Source organism: Haematobia irritans, chromosome 2, assembly GCF_050003625.1.
Source record: "Haematobia irritans isolate KBUSLIRL chromosome 2, ASM5000362v1, whole genome shotgun sequence".
NCBI lineage: Eukaryota > Metazoa > Arthropoda > Insecta > Diptera > Muscidae > Haematobia > Haematobia irritans.
Window position 1 is genome coordinate 231,753,938 of NC_134398.1, and position 20,968 is coordinate 231,774,905.

The 20,968-nt window shown below is 35.2% G+C and overlaps 1 protein-coding gene across 1 annotated transcript in view; it reads left to right on the forward strand.

Annotated features, from left to right (window-relative positions):
* Positions 1-20,968, forward strand: part of LOC142227362 (uncharacterized) — a 338,342-nt gene that overhangs the window by 297,221 nt on the left and 20,153 nt on the right. Inside the window, exons 2-3 of the mRNA XM_075297853.1 lie at positions 1,089-1,224; positions 5,420-5,631. Coding sequence (XP_075153968.1) covers positions 1,089-1,224; positions 5,420-5,631 — 348 coding nt within the window. The remainder of the gene's footprint in view (positions 1-1,088; positions 1,225-5,419; positions 5,632-20,968) is intronic.

Below are 20,968 nucleotides of genomic sequence, written 5' to 3' on the forward strand. Positions count from 1 at the left end.
ATAATTTGCATTTTAAACAGACATCTGGTTGTACGTGAATAGCTTTACTAATATATCGCAAAGAGAGAATGAAAATTCCATAAATGGGATCTGTATCCTAATATTAAAATTTCCTTATTTTAATTAAGCCGCATCTTTGGAATCAATACCAAAATCCTGAAGAGAAAGCCAAAATCTTTGGATCCAAATAAACTTTTTTTTTTTTTTGAGCGTACAATCAATTATAGATAAATCTTCCCCACAGGAAATTGATAAACCACAGGACCGGTACAGGACTAGTCCCAATCTCAGATCTGGATTGGGACCGGTATGGAAGGGACCGATCACTTTAATATGGGTTTGTCATTGACGGAGTAAATTTACACTTCAGGACACATCATGGACTCATCCCAAGGACACGTCCTAGGACAATGTAGTAGGAGCATCCCACAGACATGTCCTAATTAACCAGTCTCATGTCCTAATTAACCAGTCTCGGACAAACTGTTTCATTTTAGGCATCTGAATCGCACCAGAAATTAAAAACTTTGGAAATATGTTGAACAATAGGTTATTGCCATAATTATATTTCAATAGATGTGTAGATCCAATAATATTTTAATATCAAGCCTGTATGGGGATAAATAAAATATGACTATTTAAAAATTACGACAAACTGGAGCATCGGTACCAGTCCTGTGATAGATCCGCCATTGGCAATTTATACCAATTTCCTGTAGGGTATCTGTAGTGCATGGTACAGGGTATATAAAATCCCATAAAGAGCTTTCGTGTTCCAATGCATGCTGCATTTTGCTTGCACCCGTTTATAATCACAATCTATGTGGACAGCGACACTGCGACATGCTCTTATAGAGATCATCGAAGAAACGTGCCAATGCTTAACGAAAGTAAAAGTGTCAAGGAAGTTATGACACGAATGCTAATGCGTTAACATGGCCCAGAGCACCAAAGAGAAGTCTATAGTTGAGGTGGGAGATCTTAACACTACCTTCATAAAAATGTTTCTTTAAATTGAAATTTCTTGAAAACTTTGTCTAAGGCGAACATTATTAATTTCTTTTCGTTTTGCAATTGCTCTCTTTTAGGACGACACAGATAACATCTACTCACGTTATTATGTGCCTGGTTCGGTAACCCGCAAAAAGGAAGAAGAGCTGGGAACACAATCTGCTGTGGTGGAGTCCAGGCGTCAATATGCCCTGCAACAAAGACGTAATAAAGGTAAGTGATAATCCGTAAATTAATTAGAATTATTAAAAGAAAATGAAAAGAACTGTAAGAATATCTAGAATATAGAGTAAAAAAAAGATACTTGGGATAGGGAATAATTATTTACTGAATTTTGACTGTGTACTAATTAAACTCTACTATCCATCCATAGCCATCGGGATATCATTTGGTAGATATTGTCCGACTGTACATCCAGACAAGGAATATAATCGTCCTAAAACCTGCTTCGAGATTAGGAAGTTACTTTTTAACGGGAAATGTAGAACGATTTTGTGGCAAAAATATTTTTTTCGTGCCAAACATAACGTACTTGATGAAATCAAATAAATATGAGAAAATAACTTAGTTGCGACAAACATGTTACATGCTCCCCAATATTGTGCCTTGAAACATATTTTGGGGTGATCATATTCATTCTCTTTGTGTAGCTGTCTCTTCCCTATTTCAAAAACTTCCATCTTAATATCATTTACTTTCAATGTCTATATATCCATGCTTAAATGTTTTCCAATTATAACTTAGTTTATTATCAACTATAATCATATCCCTCTCAATTGGATAACCATATCATTCGTTTGCAATAAAATCCTTGGCTGAGTACTTATCTCCATTGCAGCAGTAGCAGTTTAAATAGATTTGCCAATATTTGTCTAACAACTACGAGGTCTTGGTGTAAATCTCATTTCAATGCCAACATGAATTTCGTTCAATCCACTAGATGTTGACTACATTAGAACGAACTAAGGAACGATTGGACAACTCAACGGGAAAGAAGGAAGAATGTCAGTTATTTTCAATGGCTGTTCCATAGGATACTGTGCCCTGTCTTAGTTGTTGGCATGCTCCTATCCGAGGTGTTAAATTGCATTCTGGGTGTTTGTTTTCAAACGCAAACTACAGCATTCTGAAAAAGAAAAGAAAACAAATCATCGCAAAAAAACTCTGCTCTTTGTTAAATTGAACAGTAAAGGCAACATGCAACATGTTTGGCATGCTTTTGACCCAAATTCGACTGACAAGGAACTTGTTATCGAATCACGGCGAATCTCATGCTAGAAGTGTTGACAAATGTTGCAGCATACTCAAATTGGCAAACTAAGGCCAGAGCAGCTTTAGAATCCTCGACCCTTTTTGATTTCAACTGTGGTAGATGGAATTATTTCGAAGTATTCCATGTTGAGTATCAATGTCGGGTTTGGTTTCCATAAAAAAAATACAAACAAAAAATTCTAATAATTGCAGACTAAGCCAAAAACATGCAAGTTAATATAGAGGCAACCAAGCTCCGAGTTCTTGGTTAACATCAATGAGTGAAAGGGGCAAGAGATTGCCATTGCACATATGTTTATTGTTTCGTGTTATTGACGACCATCTTCCTTCAATAGTACTTCAAGATGGTCTTCGTCCAATTCTGCTGGTCGTCCGCATCGAGGCAGTGGAGTAGATTCTCGAACAAATTTGTGTTTTTGACTTTCCAAAAGTCAAAAATTTACATTGAAAATTTTTACAGTGAAAATTTCGACTTTTCTCAACTCGAATTGTAGCAAAAAATTTTGCTTTAATTGTATTAAAGTTGCAAGAAATGTTCACTTTTGGAGTCAAATTGCAAGAAATGTCCAATTTTAGACTCTATACTTCTACACGGACGAAAAACACTGTTTTCCATACGTTGGGGTGTAAAAATTATATGTTTGGAACGCAAATTTTTTAACACATTATTATTAAGTGCAAACATATAATGCTCATAAACTAGCATAACATGTTTGGGACATATATGTTAATATGTTAGAACATATTATGTTTGGGACATAACATTTTTGTAAATATAATATGTTTGGATGCAAACATATATTAATTTAGAAGTATCCTATTAAAATATATGTGTTTAGAAAGAGAGTCCAAGAGAATATGCTGCAAGTAAAAGAATGGAAGTAACCAATTGGCGCCTTAAAAATATCTGTACACAAAGAAAATTTCATTAAATTTTTTTTCCACCAATGTATGCCTAAGGTGAAACGTAATATGTTTGAGCAGTACGAATAATATTTTGGTTGAAGCAATCCTGAAAATATATATGCTTCAAGCAGAATCTGTTTGGGGTTGCAGAAGCGAATTTTATGAGGATGCATAAGATGCCGCAAAGAACACAAGGATTCCTTTTGCAATAAACCTTTCTCTGAAGCAAAATATGGTGATTGGATACGAGGCTCATTAAATCAAATCGGAAGATCGGTCTGCTTATAGGACAAGTTCAGCAATATAACATATTCCCAATAGCTCTTTTTTGGAGCTGACACAGTCAAAATAATGGGTTCTAGAGATTACAAAAAAAATGTAGCCATAAAAACCCAATTCAGTACATCTCTTTGGTATACTGTATTCGAAATTTAATAGAAACCACATAAAAATTTTGGCTTCCAAATGTTCAAGTAATAAATTCGTTGTACCGGTCTATTTAAGACCTCGAAATTGCTTCACATAGTGATGTTTTATGAAATCGGACAAGAAACATGTCTGCTAGGAGACCAAAACTTAAAATCGAAAGACTCATATAAATCGCAACTTTATCACTTTACAATCCCCTACAACAAATCGTCAAACCTCCATTATTGTAGGCATCGGTAGATTATCGTAGACCTGTACCGCGATTAAGAATATAAAGGGTGATACGGTCAAAATTTGGTCAAGGGAAAACGCGTGTAAATCGGTGAAATCGTTTATTTAAAAAATCAAATTAAATTTCTTTTTCAAGTTCAATTAGTATAAAATTCAGGAAAAATATTCAGTTAGGCTTTTGCTTTTCCAAATCCGAATTGCCGGGCCTCACGCTTGACACCTGCCATCAGATTTTGTACAGCCACCTTGTCCACCTTCTTCGCCACAGAAAGCCAGTTTGCCTTGAACTGCTGCTCGCCCTTAGCAGTTTTTTTGGTCTTCTTTAGGTTCCGCTTGACAATAGCCCAGTATTTCTCAATTGGGCGGAGCTCTGGCGTGTTGGGAGGGTTCTTGTCCTTGGGAACCACCTGCACGTTGTTGGCGGCGTACCACTCCATGGCCTTTTTACCGTAATGGCAAGATGCCAAATCCGGCCAAAACAGTACGGAACAACCGTGTTTCTTCAGGAAAGGCAGCAGACGTTTATTCAAACACTCTTTCACGTAAATTTCTTGGTTGACAGTCCCGGAAGCTATGAAAATGCTGCTTTTCAAGCCACAGGTACAGATGGCTTGCCAAACCAGATATTTCTTTGCGAACTTTGACAGTTTTATGTGCTTGAAAATATCTGCTACCTTTCCCCTTCCTTTTGCCGTATAAAACTCCTGTTCCGGAAGCTGCTTGTAGTCGGCTTTGACGTAGGTTTCGTCGTCCATTACCACGCAGTCAAACTTCGTCAGCATCGTCGTGTACAGCCTCCGAGATCGCGCTTTGGCCGTCGTATTTTGTTTATCATCGCGATTTGGAGTCACTACCTTCTTGTAAGTCGATAGTCCGGCTCGTTTTTTGGCTCGATGCACGGTTGTAGACGATACACCCAGCTTATTCGCGGCATCTCGGAGAGAGAGGTTAGGGTTTCGCTTGAAACTACCGGCAACTCTCTTTGTCGTCTCAGCGGCTTCCGGTTTTCGATTTCCCCCCGATCCAGACTTCCTGGCTGTCGACAAACGTTCCCCAAACACTTTAATTACATTTGTAACGGTTGATTTGGCAACTTTTAGCGATTTTGCCAGCTCTGCGTGCGAGTAGCTCGGATTTTCGCGTAAGCGAGCATAATTTTGATACGCTGCTCTTCTTGCTTGGACGGCATTTTGACAACTGAAGAGTGAATTCCAAAATCAAAATAGGAGCAACATTCTACACACACACACCTTCAAAATGAGGGGGGGGGGGGGGGGTTCAGGTTTTTTAAATGCAAAATTGAAAGAAATACGTCAAGTTTATATTGACCAAATTTTGACCGTATCACCCTTTATCCCCCTTTATATTCCGCCAATACGCAGTCCAATATTTCAATAGTGTCCGATTCTATATTTAGCTCAATAGGAAGGAGGCTATAAAAAGGAGGCCCCTTTTAATAGACGAGTCTGGTCAGCGTTTCACATTACAAAGAAAGATTTAAGCATTTCTAACCTGCGATTTTTGATCAAAATTAAATTTCTAATTATTTTCGCTTTTAATGTACTTTCAGCCTTTGCCAGTGCTCATCATAACCGCATTGTAAAAGAGGGTACCTGTCGCCTACCCCAGCCACGAGTTGAACGTATACGCAGGGACTCGTGGAAAATTTATACACCCCATTGCACCATTCTTCATCGTTGCGCTGATGATACCGGTTGCTGTCCAACTGAGCGTCAGACATGTGCCCCCAAACGCACTAAAAATGTCGATCTCTACTTTTTCGTAAGTATTCTTATGTAGAAAATGAAAAAAATATATTAAAAACATTTAAAAAAATAGGTGATTTTCGTAATTTGATCCTTTTGTCTTTCATCCTTTTTGCTGTATCATTTAACATACTTAGGACAAAAAAGTCTTAAATTTTTTATGATTGAACTTCTCTGGTTTCGAAATAGATTTTATGATTCTCAACAGCTTTTGACAATAGCCAACGAGTCTGGAGTATTCGGTTTATAGTTGTATGGCTTTTTTTCACGCAATAGCAATTGAATTTTTAGTGTGAAACTCACAAACACACCTCGTTTATCTACCGAAATTCATGGGTTGAATTTCAGATTTTGTCATAAAACATAACAACATGTCCACTGATGCACTATGGGATTAGATGACAAAAAATATGAAGTCCATTAACCAAATGATGGACAAAAATATTAGACTTCGAATGGATAGTCTTTCACATATTATTATAAGTTTTACATATGGCATCTATTAAGGATTTATATCAGCCCAATGGCCACCACTACTACAATTATGGGACAATATCCTTGTCATGCATAACCTTTGTGGTTGCTCTCGATAGCTTCAGGAATTTCATCTTTCAGGTTTTGAATCAACGCTGGTCTGTTAACGTCACCAATTGTGATCATCTCTTCAACAGTTACCACGATCAAGTAACTTTTTAATGATCAATGATTACGTCGCTTAATTCAAAATTTAGTACATTTAGTTCTGATGGGATCGCTTTGGTGTGGCAAAAGAGGGAGAAAACCCAACCAAAAAAAAACCAGTGAAACATAGTGGATGGTACACCGAAAAAAAGTAAACTGTTTTATAGGAAGAATAAACTAACTCGTATGAAAATTGAACTAAATTTTGCTACCAAAGCGTTGTTAAAACCAGGAAAATTTAATGCCCTGTCGTACTTTTTAACTACAGTTCACGAAATTACACCCTCTAATAGGAAAAATATTAACTAAAAGTTAAGAAGAAAATCATTGGCGCCAAATCATGACAATTTTAACCATACAGTATTTAATTCTTACTATTTTTGGGAATCGTACGAAAATTTTCATTTGCTTTAGTTCATATTGAACTTATGTGTACGGTCATCGAACTTTATACTCACGTTTAGTTCATAAAATATTTGAGACATACTTAAAATAAAACGAAAATTTCATTGGGCTGTAGAAAATTTCGCAAAGAGTAATAAAATTTAACTACTAACAAATAATTTTTTTACAATAAAAAACAAGTTAAATTTAGCGTTAGTTTAACTACGGAAATTTTTTTCTGTGTATGAGGTTGCCACAATTGGTAGAATTTTACCAAAAATTTTTTTGTAGAAACAAAATTTTCTGTATAAATAAAAAAAAATTCGATTGAAATTAAATTTTGAAAAACATTCTTGTAAAAATAAATTTTTAACAAAATTTTATATATATTAAAAGATAATATTGTTGTGTCCTTTAAGCCAGTTTCAATTAGGTATCATGGTAATAATAATTCGTTTCGGTAGGTTTAGGTTTAGGTTAGGTGGCAACCCGATATATCAGGCTCACTTAGATTATTCAGTCCATTGTGATACCACATTGGTGAACTTCTCTCTTATCACTGAGTGCTGCCCGATTCCATGTTAAGCTCAATGACAAGGGACCTCCTTTTTTATAGCAGAGTCCGAACGGCGTTCCACTTAAAGAAGCTTTGAAACCCTCAGAAGTGTCACCAGCATTACTGAGGTGGGATAATCCACCGCTGAAAAACTATTTGGTGTTCAGTCGAAACAGGAATCGAACCCACGACCTTGTGTATGCAAGGCAAGCATGCTAACCATTGCACCACGGTTTTTTGGTAAAATTTTCTCCAAATTTTGGTAGATTATTTTTGGCTCGAGTGGCAACCTCAGTTGCATGATTAGCAAATCAGTACTACGGATTGTATTGAAAGAGAATATCAACTGAAAAATCCTAGAAAATCTTTCTTTCAGCTTGGCAATTATCCTAGCACTCTGCTGCTGAAGTTAAGTTGTGGATTGCATATAACACGATATTGATAAAATAAAAACCACATTTTAATAGCGATTCGACATCCTAAGATCTAACCGTAGGTACCCATTTCACTGATTTCCAAAACACATTTAGAAGTTCTTTATCAGATTTATGATTAATAACAAGTTGTGCCATTCCTAAGCAAACAAAAGACTTTTAAACAACTGTGAAAATTTGTTTTATCCATAATTCGACAACATTCATAAATAAAAACAAATTCGATATAAAAAATGGCATGCAAATATGGGCAACACCTGTCGCCATCAATCATTTTGCTTTATACTATCTTATATACCTACCTGATACAACAACAAAAAAGTCAGTTACATGATACAGGAATCAAGGTGGAATATTATCACGACTTGCATTGTTTATGCTCATCTAGCCAATGAATGTAATGTTCCAATCAAAAAAACCAAACCCAAGAATTTTCTTTTGTTTTTCTCTCCATTGACCACAAAGATTTTGTAATGCCACATTGTTTTCGCCGCAGAAGCCAATATCAAGTTAGACCAATGTTGAATGGCTTGAGGGTGGGTGAAGAAAACCAAACAATAAAAGTTCTTCAAGCTTCTTTTTTTTGTCGATAGTGGTCGATGTGGCTCCTAGCAAAGCAATGCAAACAAATTTAGGATATTGCCAGCGTCAGTGCCATTGCTATTTCCAGTAATTGTTATTTTATTACCCACCATGACCAGGCATCAAAAACTTTACCAATTTTAAATGGAATTTAGTTAATTAAATGAATGTAATGTGGACAGATGGACGGATGGATGGATGGCAAAAAAAAAAATTGAAACATGAATGATAAATGAATGGCAAGTAGAGGACAGATGATTGAAGGATTGTCATGTATGGTTGAATTGAAATTCGATTGACAAGGAAACTTTGATATTTTGTAAATAAATGGAGGTACAAACACATGTTTTGTATATTAAGAATTTAATTTGTTTATATTATTTTCTATGTGCTTAGTCCGTTTTGTTTGTTTGTTCCCAAGTTAAAGGATTTAATTCTTAAGCGATCGTTGAGGAATTCAATACTTTTTTCTGCAATAACGGCTATTGAATTAAGAAAACTTAAATAGTTTTGATTGATTTGAATGTCCGTATTATGAAATGAATATACTATATTTCGTGATACTTTTTGCAATCTTAAAATATAATTTATATCGTTTCAGATTTGAACACATCGACCGACATATTGTCGAAAAATATTGTCGTGAAACCAAAGCTTTAGTATCCTTAAAATACAAATGCGTTTTTTCTATGGTATGGAAAACGCATTTTTCTGATATAGAGTTTTTTCCTTGTCCAAAAGAAGTCGTTTTGTCCTTAAAATTTAAGTGATTCGACTTAAAAATGGGTATCATAAAATTAAAGAAAATTTTGTTTGACTAAGATCAACATGTGTTTTAAAATTATGAAATATTCTTCAAAATTAATGAAATCATCTTTGTTGACTTTTTGCATCTTGACAAAAAAGCAAGAAAGCGTTTAAAAATTGGAGATATTTTTCAACATTTTATTTTAAAGACGATTTGTAATTAAATAATAGCATAATTTCTACTTGAAGTCATGTATGAATTTGGAAATTGAAGTTTTCGTTAACACGTTTTTCGAGGACTTTGGTAGCACATGAAGAAAAGGGACGAAAAACTAATAAATTAAATTTGTTTCCTAGAATCAAGTACGTGAAACTTAAATTTAAAAGATGATTGTGTCTTAAATTTGTCCTTACCTTAATTCTTCGCTTCTTTGGCTCGGAATCAACACCAAACTCGTAAGTGCAAAGAAAAAATCTTTAGAACCCGACATGCTTTTCTTTCAGTATAGCAAAATTCTCATCATCTCTTAAAGCTGCAAAATATCACTCAAATCGGTTAAGATTTACACTCAAAAAAAGTTTACTTGGATCCAAAGATTTTGACCTTCCTTTAAGGATTTTGGTAATGATTCCGATCCAAAGATGCGGGATCTTTAAAATAAGGAACCTATGTTTGCGACATATCTGGCTTTAAATCTAGGATTGATAGATTTATCGAATTTTCATTTTAGTTTCAGGTATATTTATAAAGCTATTCATGTTCAAGCAAATGCAGTTTAAAATCGAAATTATGACGGATACTTCCAAGTAAAAAATATTTTCTTAATTCCAAAAAAAAACTTTAAACCAAATATGCTAAATCCTCAAAATAAGTTTTAGCCTATATTTGAAGCGCTTTTATCTTAAATCTAAAGATTCAATATTTCAGTTAATTTAAAGACGATTTCTGTAAATCAAAAATGCGTTTCTTTACTTTAAGGAAAATTTGCCTTAGTTTAAAGACATGTAACTTTAACGAAGGGATGCAAATTTTTAAAATGTGGGTCCTAAATTTAATGAAAGAAATTTTTGAAGCAAAGATTATAAACTTTCTTTTAATTAAAATTTCATTATTTTAAAGAAATTTGTCCTTAATAATATGTAACTTGTGCATCATAACTTGTGCATCATTGAGGTTGCGTAATCTTTAATATCACTTAAATATTTTTTTCAGTGTAGATATAGCTGCTATGCATTTATGTCTATGTATTGTCTGAATTTTAAACTATGAAAATATTACGAGCAATTACTATCATATCTCATACATCCCTACCACAAGGAAAAGTATCGCCCCAATCGTTTCATGATTATATAGGACCTTCTTTTAAAAATTAACATAGCATTTGCTTCATTCAAATCTATGAGATGAAAAGGCAAACTGGAAAAAATCTGCATCACACTCTGATTCCACATTACAATCAAAAATAGTTTAACGTTTCTTTCAAATGTCCTTAATCCGCTTTTCTTTAAACCATTTAGCGTCAGCCATTTGACACAACCAAAAATGGGCAAAATGCACTCGCTTCTATTGCTCCTCAATACTAGAACTCTTTCTCTGTTCCACTTCTATGTAAAATCGATTGAATATTGAGGCTGTATGCGACAGCCAAAAGAAACCACTGAGATCTCAAACGCACTCCCACAGAATAAGTCCTTGCATTAGTCCTTGGAATTTCATCTGTGATTCGTTTGAAGTACATAAAGCAAAGAGCTACTGAATCTCGTGGGTGAAAAATGTCATCCGCAGCGAAATGTTTGCATTCTCGAACAAAGAGATGTGTGAAATTATGTTCACTTTGAATTATGGGATAAACCACTCAAATCAAATCCAAATTCAAATCGATGTGCATATATCTCAATGCATATGAAGGGGAGAGAAAGAGAAAAACAAATTCTGGAATTGAAAAAAATGGAGGTGAAGTGGGTCATACCATGGACGAAATTTTGGCCATGAGAAAGCTGCTATTGCGATGGAACCCACACACAGGACTGTGCTATGCTGAATTAGACAAGAACGGCTTCACATTCCGAGGAAAATATGTTCTCTCACCAGATAACGCTTAGGTTCCGTACGCACGTGCGTCATAGATAAATTATTTTCTTTTTCCATAAAATAGGTTAGGTTAGGTATAGTAGCAGCCCGATATTTCAGGCTCACTTAGACTATTCAGTCCATTGTGCTACCACAGAGGTGAACTTCTCTCTTATGACTGAGTGCTGCACGATTAAGCTCAATGACAAAGGACCTCCTTTTTATTGCCATTCAGAACGGCGTTCCACATTGCGGTGAAACCACTTAGAGAAGCTATGAACACTCAGAAATGTCAACAGCATTACTGAGAGAGGATAGTCCACCGCTTAAATCATAGCTCCCTAAATAGCTTACTTTAAAACTTATCTGAAGCAAGATGTGAAATCATCATTTTAGTGGAAAAATTTATATATTTCATTAGGATGTACTTTTTGCTGCAGTTTTTTTTAATTCGTGTGCCACCTTTAATTTGGAAATAACACATCTTATCGCACTTTTTAAAAAATCGCCCACACATCTTCTTTGTATATTGTCTCAAAAATTCATCTTCACAAATTTAGATATTTTGATTACCAGAAATCACAAATTTTCTCCTAATGTATTTGCTTGGGTAGATATTCATCAAATTAATCATCCTTCGATAGTAACATTTTGAGTGACATATGTCAGTGTGGTAGAATACCTCCCGCACGAGCGTGTCACGTAACTGAGAATGCACTCTAGCAAGGTATACCGAAAGTTCCAACATGCATACATGAATGATGTCCCATTGTTGGTTGTCATTGATGATGCAACGCAAATTGGGTTTGAGCACCTGCGGGTGTAGGTAGGCTTTTACAATGAGAAAAATTCCTGAAATCACCTCCCATCCATAGCTTTCTATTTGTAAAGCAAGTGAGCCAATAAGCTTTAGTACCATTCATGTTTCTTCCTTCCTTGCGAGAGTAGAAGGAAAAAGTGAAAACAGCCTTTTTCATATTCGCTCATTTCATTGATGGCCTTTGGAATATGCAGCATTGACTGAACCAGGTTATAGAGTCGACCAGAAGGAGGAGTAGGAATCTGACGATATTTGTGATTGTGTAACCGAGTTGTATGACTTGTTGGAAATTTGTTTGATTTCGATTATTGGATTGCTATTCGTCTGCCTTAGTCGATGGTTGCCTGGTCTGGTGCGTCCGTCTGTCCCACACAGACTCGATATGCTTTATGTTGTGTTCCCACGCAGCGCCAAAGGATTTGTGGTTTTTAATATGTTTGTGTCGGCACGCAAATGTTTGTTGCATTTATTATGTTTGCCACAACACCTGAGGCACATTGGTCTGGATGGGGCTTCGTTTTGTGCATCACAGACTTTGCTAGACTGGATACCTAGTTGTTATCATCGGAGAAAGAAATACGGTCGCGCATACCAACAAAAATATTAGCAAAACGGAAATCCAATTTAATGAATTTTTTAAGCATTCGCCGTGAAAGGTAATAGGATTTTTCAATGGCAGAGGGAGCGAGAGAGAGAGAGAGGACTAACATTATTAACAATTTGTTTACATCAGGCAAAACTGGGATGCTTATCTGTAACGTGCCATGCAATAAATGAAATGGAATTTCGTTTCAATTCATGTGGATTATACAAAGGATTTCAACATATTTGAATACAAAATATTTCTTGACGAATTTCGGAATAACAAAACATAATGCATTAATTTTGAAAAACTTAACTGCGAATGGGTTTATAAATATTTATATTTGCCTAAATAGTTAGGGAAATTTTATTTTCATTTACATTTTTCATAATCAGAACAGGTCATTGATGAAATATCTAGAAACAAATCATATAATTCCGGAGAATTATCTAAACGTTCTACTGTTCTTTCATCGAGAGTTAACCAACATAGGTTTTTTAGGACTTAGCTGTCAAATGATGTCCGTCCTTCTGCCTATTATAACAACACCTGAACCTCCGACAAGGGAATAATATATAATGAAGGTGGCTCATTACTCGAATGAATCTTCAGGGATGGCAGAAGCATGTTAAAGATTTATTGCAGCATGTCGGATTCTCGGCATCGATCTGAATTTCTTTATGAGTACATCAAGATAGACAGGTTATATCCTAAATTCGTTCCTAGGATCCTTAGCCTCGCCAAAGAAATCGGCCATCTTGTAGCTGTACATAAGCGAGAAAATTGGCTTAAGCATCTGGAGAGACCAATCTCTTATCCATGCAACTATGTTAGAAGAGTCGGAATCTCTCGAAGCCAAAACGGAAAGATTACATCTTTTAACTCTCAAGAATCATAACTGTACAGGGAATATAAAGTTGTGAAGATCACCCACAATGTTTAAAAACATAACTACAAATGGGTTTGCAATTATTAATGTTGAATTACACACCATGCGTCAATCCGTGCGTTGATGGTAGGGTTGATTTTTTTCTGTTTGCGGCAGATTATTCGAGCTTTTGATTTCAAAAAGAAATTTCAACTCTTTAATCATCGGACGCATTGTACGAATTGAATGCATTCTACACTGAAAAGAAAGCATGCCCGGTTCTAAAGATTTTGTCTTTACTTTAAAAATGTTGGTACTGATTCCGAGCCAAAGAAGCGGAGAATACAAGTAAGGATACTTTAAAGACACAATTCTCTTTTAGATTTAGGTTTTGTGTACTTGCTTATAGGAAGCAAATTTTAATTTTTCGCTTTCTCAGCTTGTTTTCTTCATATGCTATCAAAGACCTTTAAAAACGAGTTAACAACAACTTTATTTTCCAAATTAAGACCCGACTTCTATTAGAAATTATGCTATCTTTCAATTAAAAAAGTCTTTAAAATAAAGTTTTGAAAAACGTGTCCTATATTTGAGCGATTTTTTGCTTTGTATTTAAGATGCAAAAACACAACAAATTTAAAGACAATTTCATTAAATTTAAAGAATTTGTCTGAATTATTAAAGTCAAGTTGACCTTAGCCCAAACATTTTTTCTTTCATGTTATGAAACCCAGTTTTAAGTGAAATCGCTTAATTGTAAGGACAATACGACTTCATTGAAAAGTTAATCGACTTTTGAACAAGGAAAAAACTTTATATTAGAGAAATGCGTCTTATATGCTAAGCAAAATTTGCGTGAAATCTTTGACCTCACGACAATATTTTTTTCAGTGTATGTAATTCTACCTTTATATTTACCGTACGAATTTCTAAGAACTAGGGGCCTTGAATTATTACCCAGGTACAGAAGAAAATAGGCCTCGTATAAGTCCTAAGAATGATCTAACCGTGTTTCTGCTTTCTTCTAAATTTTCTGCTTCTTTAATTGAGAATTACAGACACTCCCATATACTGTCTTGAACTATACTGTCAATCGATATCCGTCCTTCTGTATATTATAACTACACCAAAATTGAAAAAAGAACAATATAGAATGTAGGAGGCTCGCTGAGACTCGAGAAAAGATCTTCAAGGATGACAATAGTATGTTAAAGATTTATTCCAGCATATCGAATTCTCGGCATCAGATGGATGCCTCTCGCCTTAATAGTACGAATATGTAAGGGAAATTTTATTTACATTTACATTTTTGTAATCAGAACTGGCCCTTGATGAATTATCCAGGAACAGATGAAAATGCTGCCTAACGGAAATTGATTCATTGTTTGCTGATCATCTGTTTCTCCGTTTTCACCATCGTCTTCATCACTAAGTTTTTCATTAGTGTCTACACCCAGAGAAGGAATATGATCACGCCAAACATGTTTCTAGAGCAAAATGTTATTTTTGTACGGTGAACATGGAACATTTTTGTAGCAAAAAAATTTTTTTTAGGCAAACATATACATGGTTTCCGAAATCAGATACATAATGTTCGAGAAAATAATATGGTTCCTTCCTTCTCTGGGTGTATACGAGTTTCGGTTTCCGTTTCAGAGATGTGTTCAAACAATACAAAAGCGAAAGGACAGTGCAGTTACTAAAGATTTCTTGGAATTTCAGTACAAGGTCCCAGAGGACCTTCTCACACGTTCAAATCTCAATACACTAATAGAAATAGTTTCATTATATTAATGAAATGTGTTGTTAAAAGTCAGCCAATGAAACAAATTCGTTAATACAACGAAATTTTTCGTTATTACAACGAATTTTCTGTTAATCAACGTATCGTTTCGTACTATTAACGAATATTTGCATTGTATTAATGAAAATGTTTCGTTATATCAATGAAGATTGGCTGACTTTTAATGAAATTTTCTTTGTGTGTAGAAACTAAACTATTGGTCGGATTCCTTTGTCGGGTAAACTTCCCTTGAACCATCAAGGTGTAATTTCAGTTTGAAAATGAAAAATGTCCCTAGGGACCTTCTCACTCGTCGGAGGGTTAAAAAGATTTTCTTCAATATGTTGCAATTCTTCATAACCATACAAAATATTTCCATTATAAAATTCTTCTCTTTGTTATTTCCTCAGTAATACGGGCGAAATATTTTTACATTATGTGAAAAATGCTGAGGAGGTTTATGCCAAACAAAACATTACCAAAATGTTTGCGTCGATGCAAGATCTTAATGTAATAGAGTGTGGGTGGTTTTGAACTTGCGGTAATAGCACCCATTTCCCATGTGACCAAATGCTGTGTTTTATACTTGAGGTAAAACCTGTGGTGGTGAACCCTCTGCCATAGTTGTTGTCTAACAGGTTAAGCGATGACTAATGTTTGTTGGCCACCGTTATCCATTCAACGCCATCTAGCGACAAACAACAACAAATGGGCTTAGTTAAAAGCTCTACCAGTTCAATAATAGAAATTGTCTCTCTTATTAAGTCAATGACATGCGAGAGACAATTCCGCACAGTCTGCAATGGCTAATACTTGTGTGCCATTTATATGTTAATTTATAATCGTATGCCCCTTGTGACTTTTTTTACAATTGCCATCGTTGTTCGATTTTCATTTGGCAAAAAAAATCTACTTAACGTAACACGTAATTCATAAGCGCCAATGTAATAAAAAGGAAAATTGAACAGAGAGCAGGTAAGCAGAAGTACACAGTGTATCCAACAAAATAATCAGCTCAACTTAATGTTTACCAATAATTGTCTCCATGTTAAGCTCATTTTTTAGGGCTTGCTGTGTTAGTGATTGGAATTTATGAGAATGTCAGAGAGCGGAAAATCCAAATAACTGGGACTAGTGGTGTTAAATATGTATAACCGAAGTGTTACTCTTTCACATTCTTCTTCCACACTGAACAAATATTGGCCTAATAAAAAATGATTATGCAACTTAATTTTTAGGACACGCAATTTATACAATTTAAGGAAGAATTTCGCTAAAATAAACAAAAATATTAAAAAAAAGTTTATAATCTTTGATTTAAAGATTTTCTTCTTTAAGTTTAGGACATGCATTTTTGAAATTCGAAAAACATTTTTAATTCAAAGAAATAATACCTTCTGTTTTCTTTTTTGTGTAAATTCAAATTTACAAAAAGAAAACAGAAGGTAATAAACAAAATGGACAAAAAACAAAAACAACAAACTTAGATAAAGAAATAATCTTTACATAAACTGATAAATAGAATCTTTGGATTAAAGATACAAAACCTTCTTATAGGGATTTGGCTTAAAGGTTTTTTTTTTGAAATTTTTGAAATCATTTCAAACTTTGAAGTATCTATTATTATTTTGATTTTTAAACCAAAATTTATTTGTAAATAAATAACTTTGTTAATATATCGCAAAAAGAAAATAAAATGTCGATAGATCAAGTCTTTATCCCATGTTTCGACTGGTACTTTGTCTCCGATATATAGTAGTGAAACTGTGTTCCATCTACTATGGATTTGGATTGCGATTGAATAGGGCCCCCGATAAGACTACGCTCATGATCGCTTCCGGATATATTAGTTGTGTTTTCATCTGCTATAATAGAACGGTACCATTGATGCGTCCGCCTACAAATATGCAAATATTTTTTGAATTTTTGAATGTAATCCAACTTAACAGGTTGGCTGATAAGTCCCCGGTCTAACAAAGAAAAACACATTTTTTTTTTGTCAAAATTCGTTTTTATTATTCAATATAGTTCCCTCCAAGAGCGATACAACGATTATAACGGCCATCCAATTTTTTGATACCATTTTGGTAGTACTCCTTCTATCACAATGGACTGAATAGTCTAAGTGAGCCTGAATCTTAATCGGGCTGCCACTTTAACCTAACCGAGTACTCCTTCGGTTTTGCCTCAAATAGGCCTCAGTTTCGGCGATCACCTCTTCATAGCAGCCACATTTTTTCCCTGCGATCATCCTTTTGAGATCTGAATACAAGAATACGGTGGGTGGGAAACAAATTCGAAGCCCAATTCATGAATTTTTGCCATCGTTCTCAATGACTTGTTTTCACGGTGCGTTGTCTTGGTGGAACAACACTTTTTTCTTCTTCATATGGGGCCGTTTTGCCGCGATTTCGACCTTCAAACGCTCCAATAATGCCATATAATAGTCACTGTTGATGGGTTTTCCCTTCTCAAGATAATCGATAAAAATTATTCCATGCGCATCCCAAAAAAAACAGAGGCCATTACTATGCCAGCGGACTTTTGAGTCTTTCCACGCTTCGGAGACGGTTCACCGGTCGCTGTCCACTCAGCCGACTGTCGACTGGACTCAGGAGTGTAGTGATGGAGCCATGCTTCATCCATTGTCACATATCGACGGAAAAACTCGGGTGTTTTACGAGTTAACAGCTGCAAACACCGCTCAGAATCATCAACACGCTGTTGTTTTTGGTCAAATTTGAGCTCGCGCGGCACCCATTTTGCACAGAGCTTCCACATATCCAAATATTGATGAATGATATGACCAACACGTTCCTTTGATATCTTTAAGGCCTCTGCTATCTCGATCAACTTCATTTTACGGTCATTCAAAATCATTTTGTGGATTTTTTTGATGTTTTCGTCGGTAACCACCTCTTTCGGGCGTCTACTGCGTTCACTGTCCTCCGTGCTCATCTCACCACGCTTGAATTTTGCATACCAATCAATTATTGTTGATTTTCCTGGGGCAGAGTCGGGAAACTCATTATCACGCCAAGTTTTTGCTTCCACCGTATTTTTTCCCTTCAGAAAACAGTATTTTATCAAAACACGAAATTCCTTTTTTCAATTTTTTTCACAATAACAAAAGTTGGCTCACAAAAGACGCTCTATCTCACAAACTAACTGTCAAATTTTGACACGAATCATTTGAAGGTTGGTACTATATAAAAATAATATGCATTTAATACTAGCGATGCCATCTATGTGTCAGACCGGGGACTTATCAGCCAACCTGTTATGCCACTTTTTAAAAATATATCTCCCAGAGGAACCATTTTGTGATATTTTTTTATATTCTCAGACATAACACTAATATCTAGGGATATTTTTTAGAGTGTATAAATTTGATTATCGATTAGAAAGAGGTTTGTGGCTAAATTTATTTTGAAGGATTTAATTATCGATGACTTTTACAGTCAACACATTGGCCATTGGAAGCACATGGACTAATGGCGGGTTGCCAACGTCAGTGATTTGCCACCACAAATATTGACAGTTTGTAATGTAGTTACATATTAGCTTTGCACCACATTTTTGGGTGAAAGTAGTTTTCCTAAGCTTCTGCTGTCGTCTACTTCGAATAAATATAAATTGTGCATCGATCTTAATTTGTTTACATTAAAGTTTAAGCTTTTTAGCAATTACGTAGTTTTGTAAGGTAACCATATGTAATCCTATTTCTATGGCCATAAATTCATCATTGACAAATCCATAAAGATTTCCCCAGTTATTAATGATATGAAAATTACATATATACCGTAAGCAATTTTCATCACCACCGTCACTAGTGTAATCAGTAGAGTAAACCTCAGTACGGCTTAAAAGCTTCCTTATTTAGCTTTCCTTTTGGGAACTATGTTGATTGGTGGCAAAAAGTAAACTAAAGTTTTCCCCCCCAAATCTGCTTTCGAGTTCAACTTCATTGAGGACTTAGGTAACTAGAGTGAACGTTTGAGTAGTTGCTTGAACTTTACTGTGGTTAACCATCTACTCCTACGAAAGGAAGTTGTGATAGTTTGATGTGGTTTCTTAGAATAGTCAGAAATTAGCTTGCTCATAGTGTGTCAGCAAATCTAAATAAACTCGTCATCTCTTTCCTGAATTACGCAATAGTTTCCATAGGATCCTTCCGACTGTCAATACACAATTTTGGCACAGTGGTATCAATTTTGAAATATATACCACAAAATTGTTCAAGGTATAAGAGTGGTCACCAAAAAAGTAAACCTAACAGAAAAATTGGTAGTATACCATATATTGTGTATACAAATCTATTTAGGACCACCGTCTTATTCGATTTACTCCAGGGTAAACTTTTAAGCAAGAATCAGTGAAACAAAAACAAGCTTATATAGTTAAATTTAACTAATCCTATTATGTCAAAACCTTCGTTGTTAGCACCTAATTGTTTTTTTTTATATTTATTTTCATAATTTATTGTGATTTTAAATCTTGTAATAAATAAATAATAAAAACAAGCTTGTGCTTGCCCGTAATTCTTTCTCTCAAATTATGTTGATCTTATTGGTTGATGTGAAGTCAACTGGCTTATACTTCCACCTTATAAGTGTGCATTGATATTCCCCCAACAAATGACTCCTTGGTGCCACTTTAGTGGTAAATTTGTCACAACTTTGAAAGGATAATCTTGGAGGCAATATAGTTCAAATCAATTTTGTTCTCCAATCTCGTTAAGATTACGAATGTGATCGATGTCTCAACAACTAATAGAATTTACGCGGTGAGTATAATATTTATGATCACATTTCCTTTCTCAAAAAATAATGTGGTCACGTGTATCACCTGAAAGTATGCAACATAAATTTGCCTTTGTAAAGGGTGATTCTTTTGAGGTTAGGATTTTCATGCATTAGTATTTGACAGATCACGTGGGATTTCAGACATGGTGTCAAAGAGAAAGATGCTCAGTATGCTTTGACATTTCATCATGAATAGCCGAACGATCTGCCACAACGTCGAATTTTCAGTGAATGGGCCCTAGAAAAGTTGGCAGAAAATCCGCTTTTTTATCGACAAATTTTGTTCAGCGATGAGGCTCATTTCTGGTTGAATGGCTACGTAAATAAGCAAAATTGCCGCATTTGGAGTGAAGAGCAACCAGAAGCCGTTCAAGAACTGCCCATGCATCCCGAAAAATGCACTGTTTGGTGTGGTTTGTACGCTGGTGGAATCATTGGACCGTATTTTTTCAAAGATGCTGTTGGACGCAACGTTACGGTGAATGGCGATCGCTATCGTTCGATGCTAACAAACTTTTTGTTGCCAAAAATGGAAGAACTGAACTTGGTTGACATGTGGTTTCAACAAGATGGCGCTACATGCCACACAGCTCGCGATTCTATGGCCATTTTGAGGGAAAACTTCGGAGAACAATTCATCTCAAGAAATGGACCGGTAAGTTGGCCACCAAGATCATGCGATTTGACGCCTTTAGACTATTTTTTGTGGGGCTACGTCAAGTCTAAAGTCTACAGAAATAAGCCAGCAACTATTCCAGCTTTGGAAGACAACATTTCCGAAGAAATTCGGGCTATTCCGGCCGAAATGCTCGAAAAAGTTGCCCAAAATTGGACTTTCCGAATGGACCACCTAAGACGCAGCCGCGGTCAACATTTAAATGAAATTATCTTTAAAAAGTAAATGTCATGGACCAATCTAACGTTTCAAATAAAGAACCGATGAGATTTTGCAAATTTTATGCGTTTTTTTTTTAAAAAAAGTTATCAAGCTCTTAACAAATCACCCTTTATAAAACCAGAGTTCTTCCCTTAAAATGTT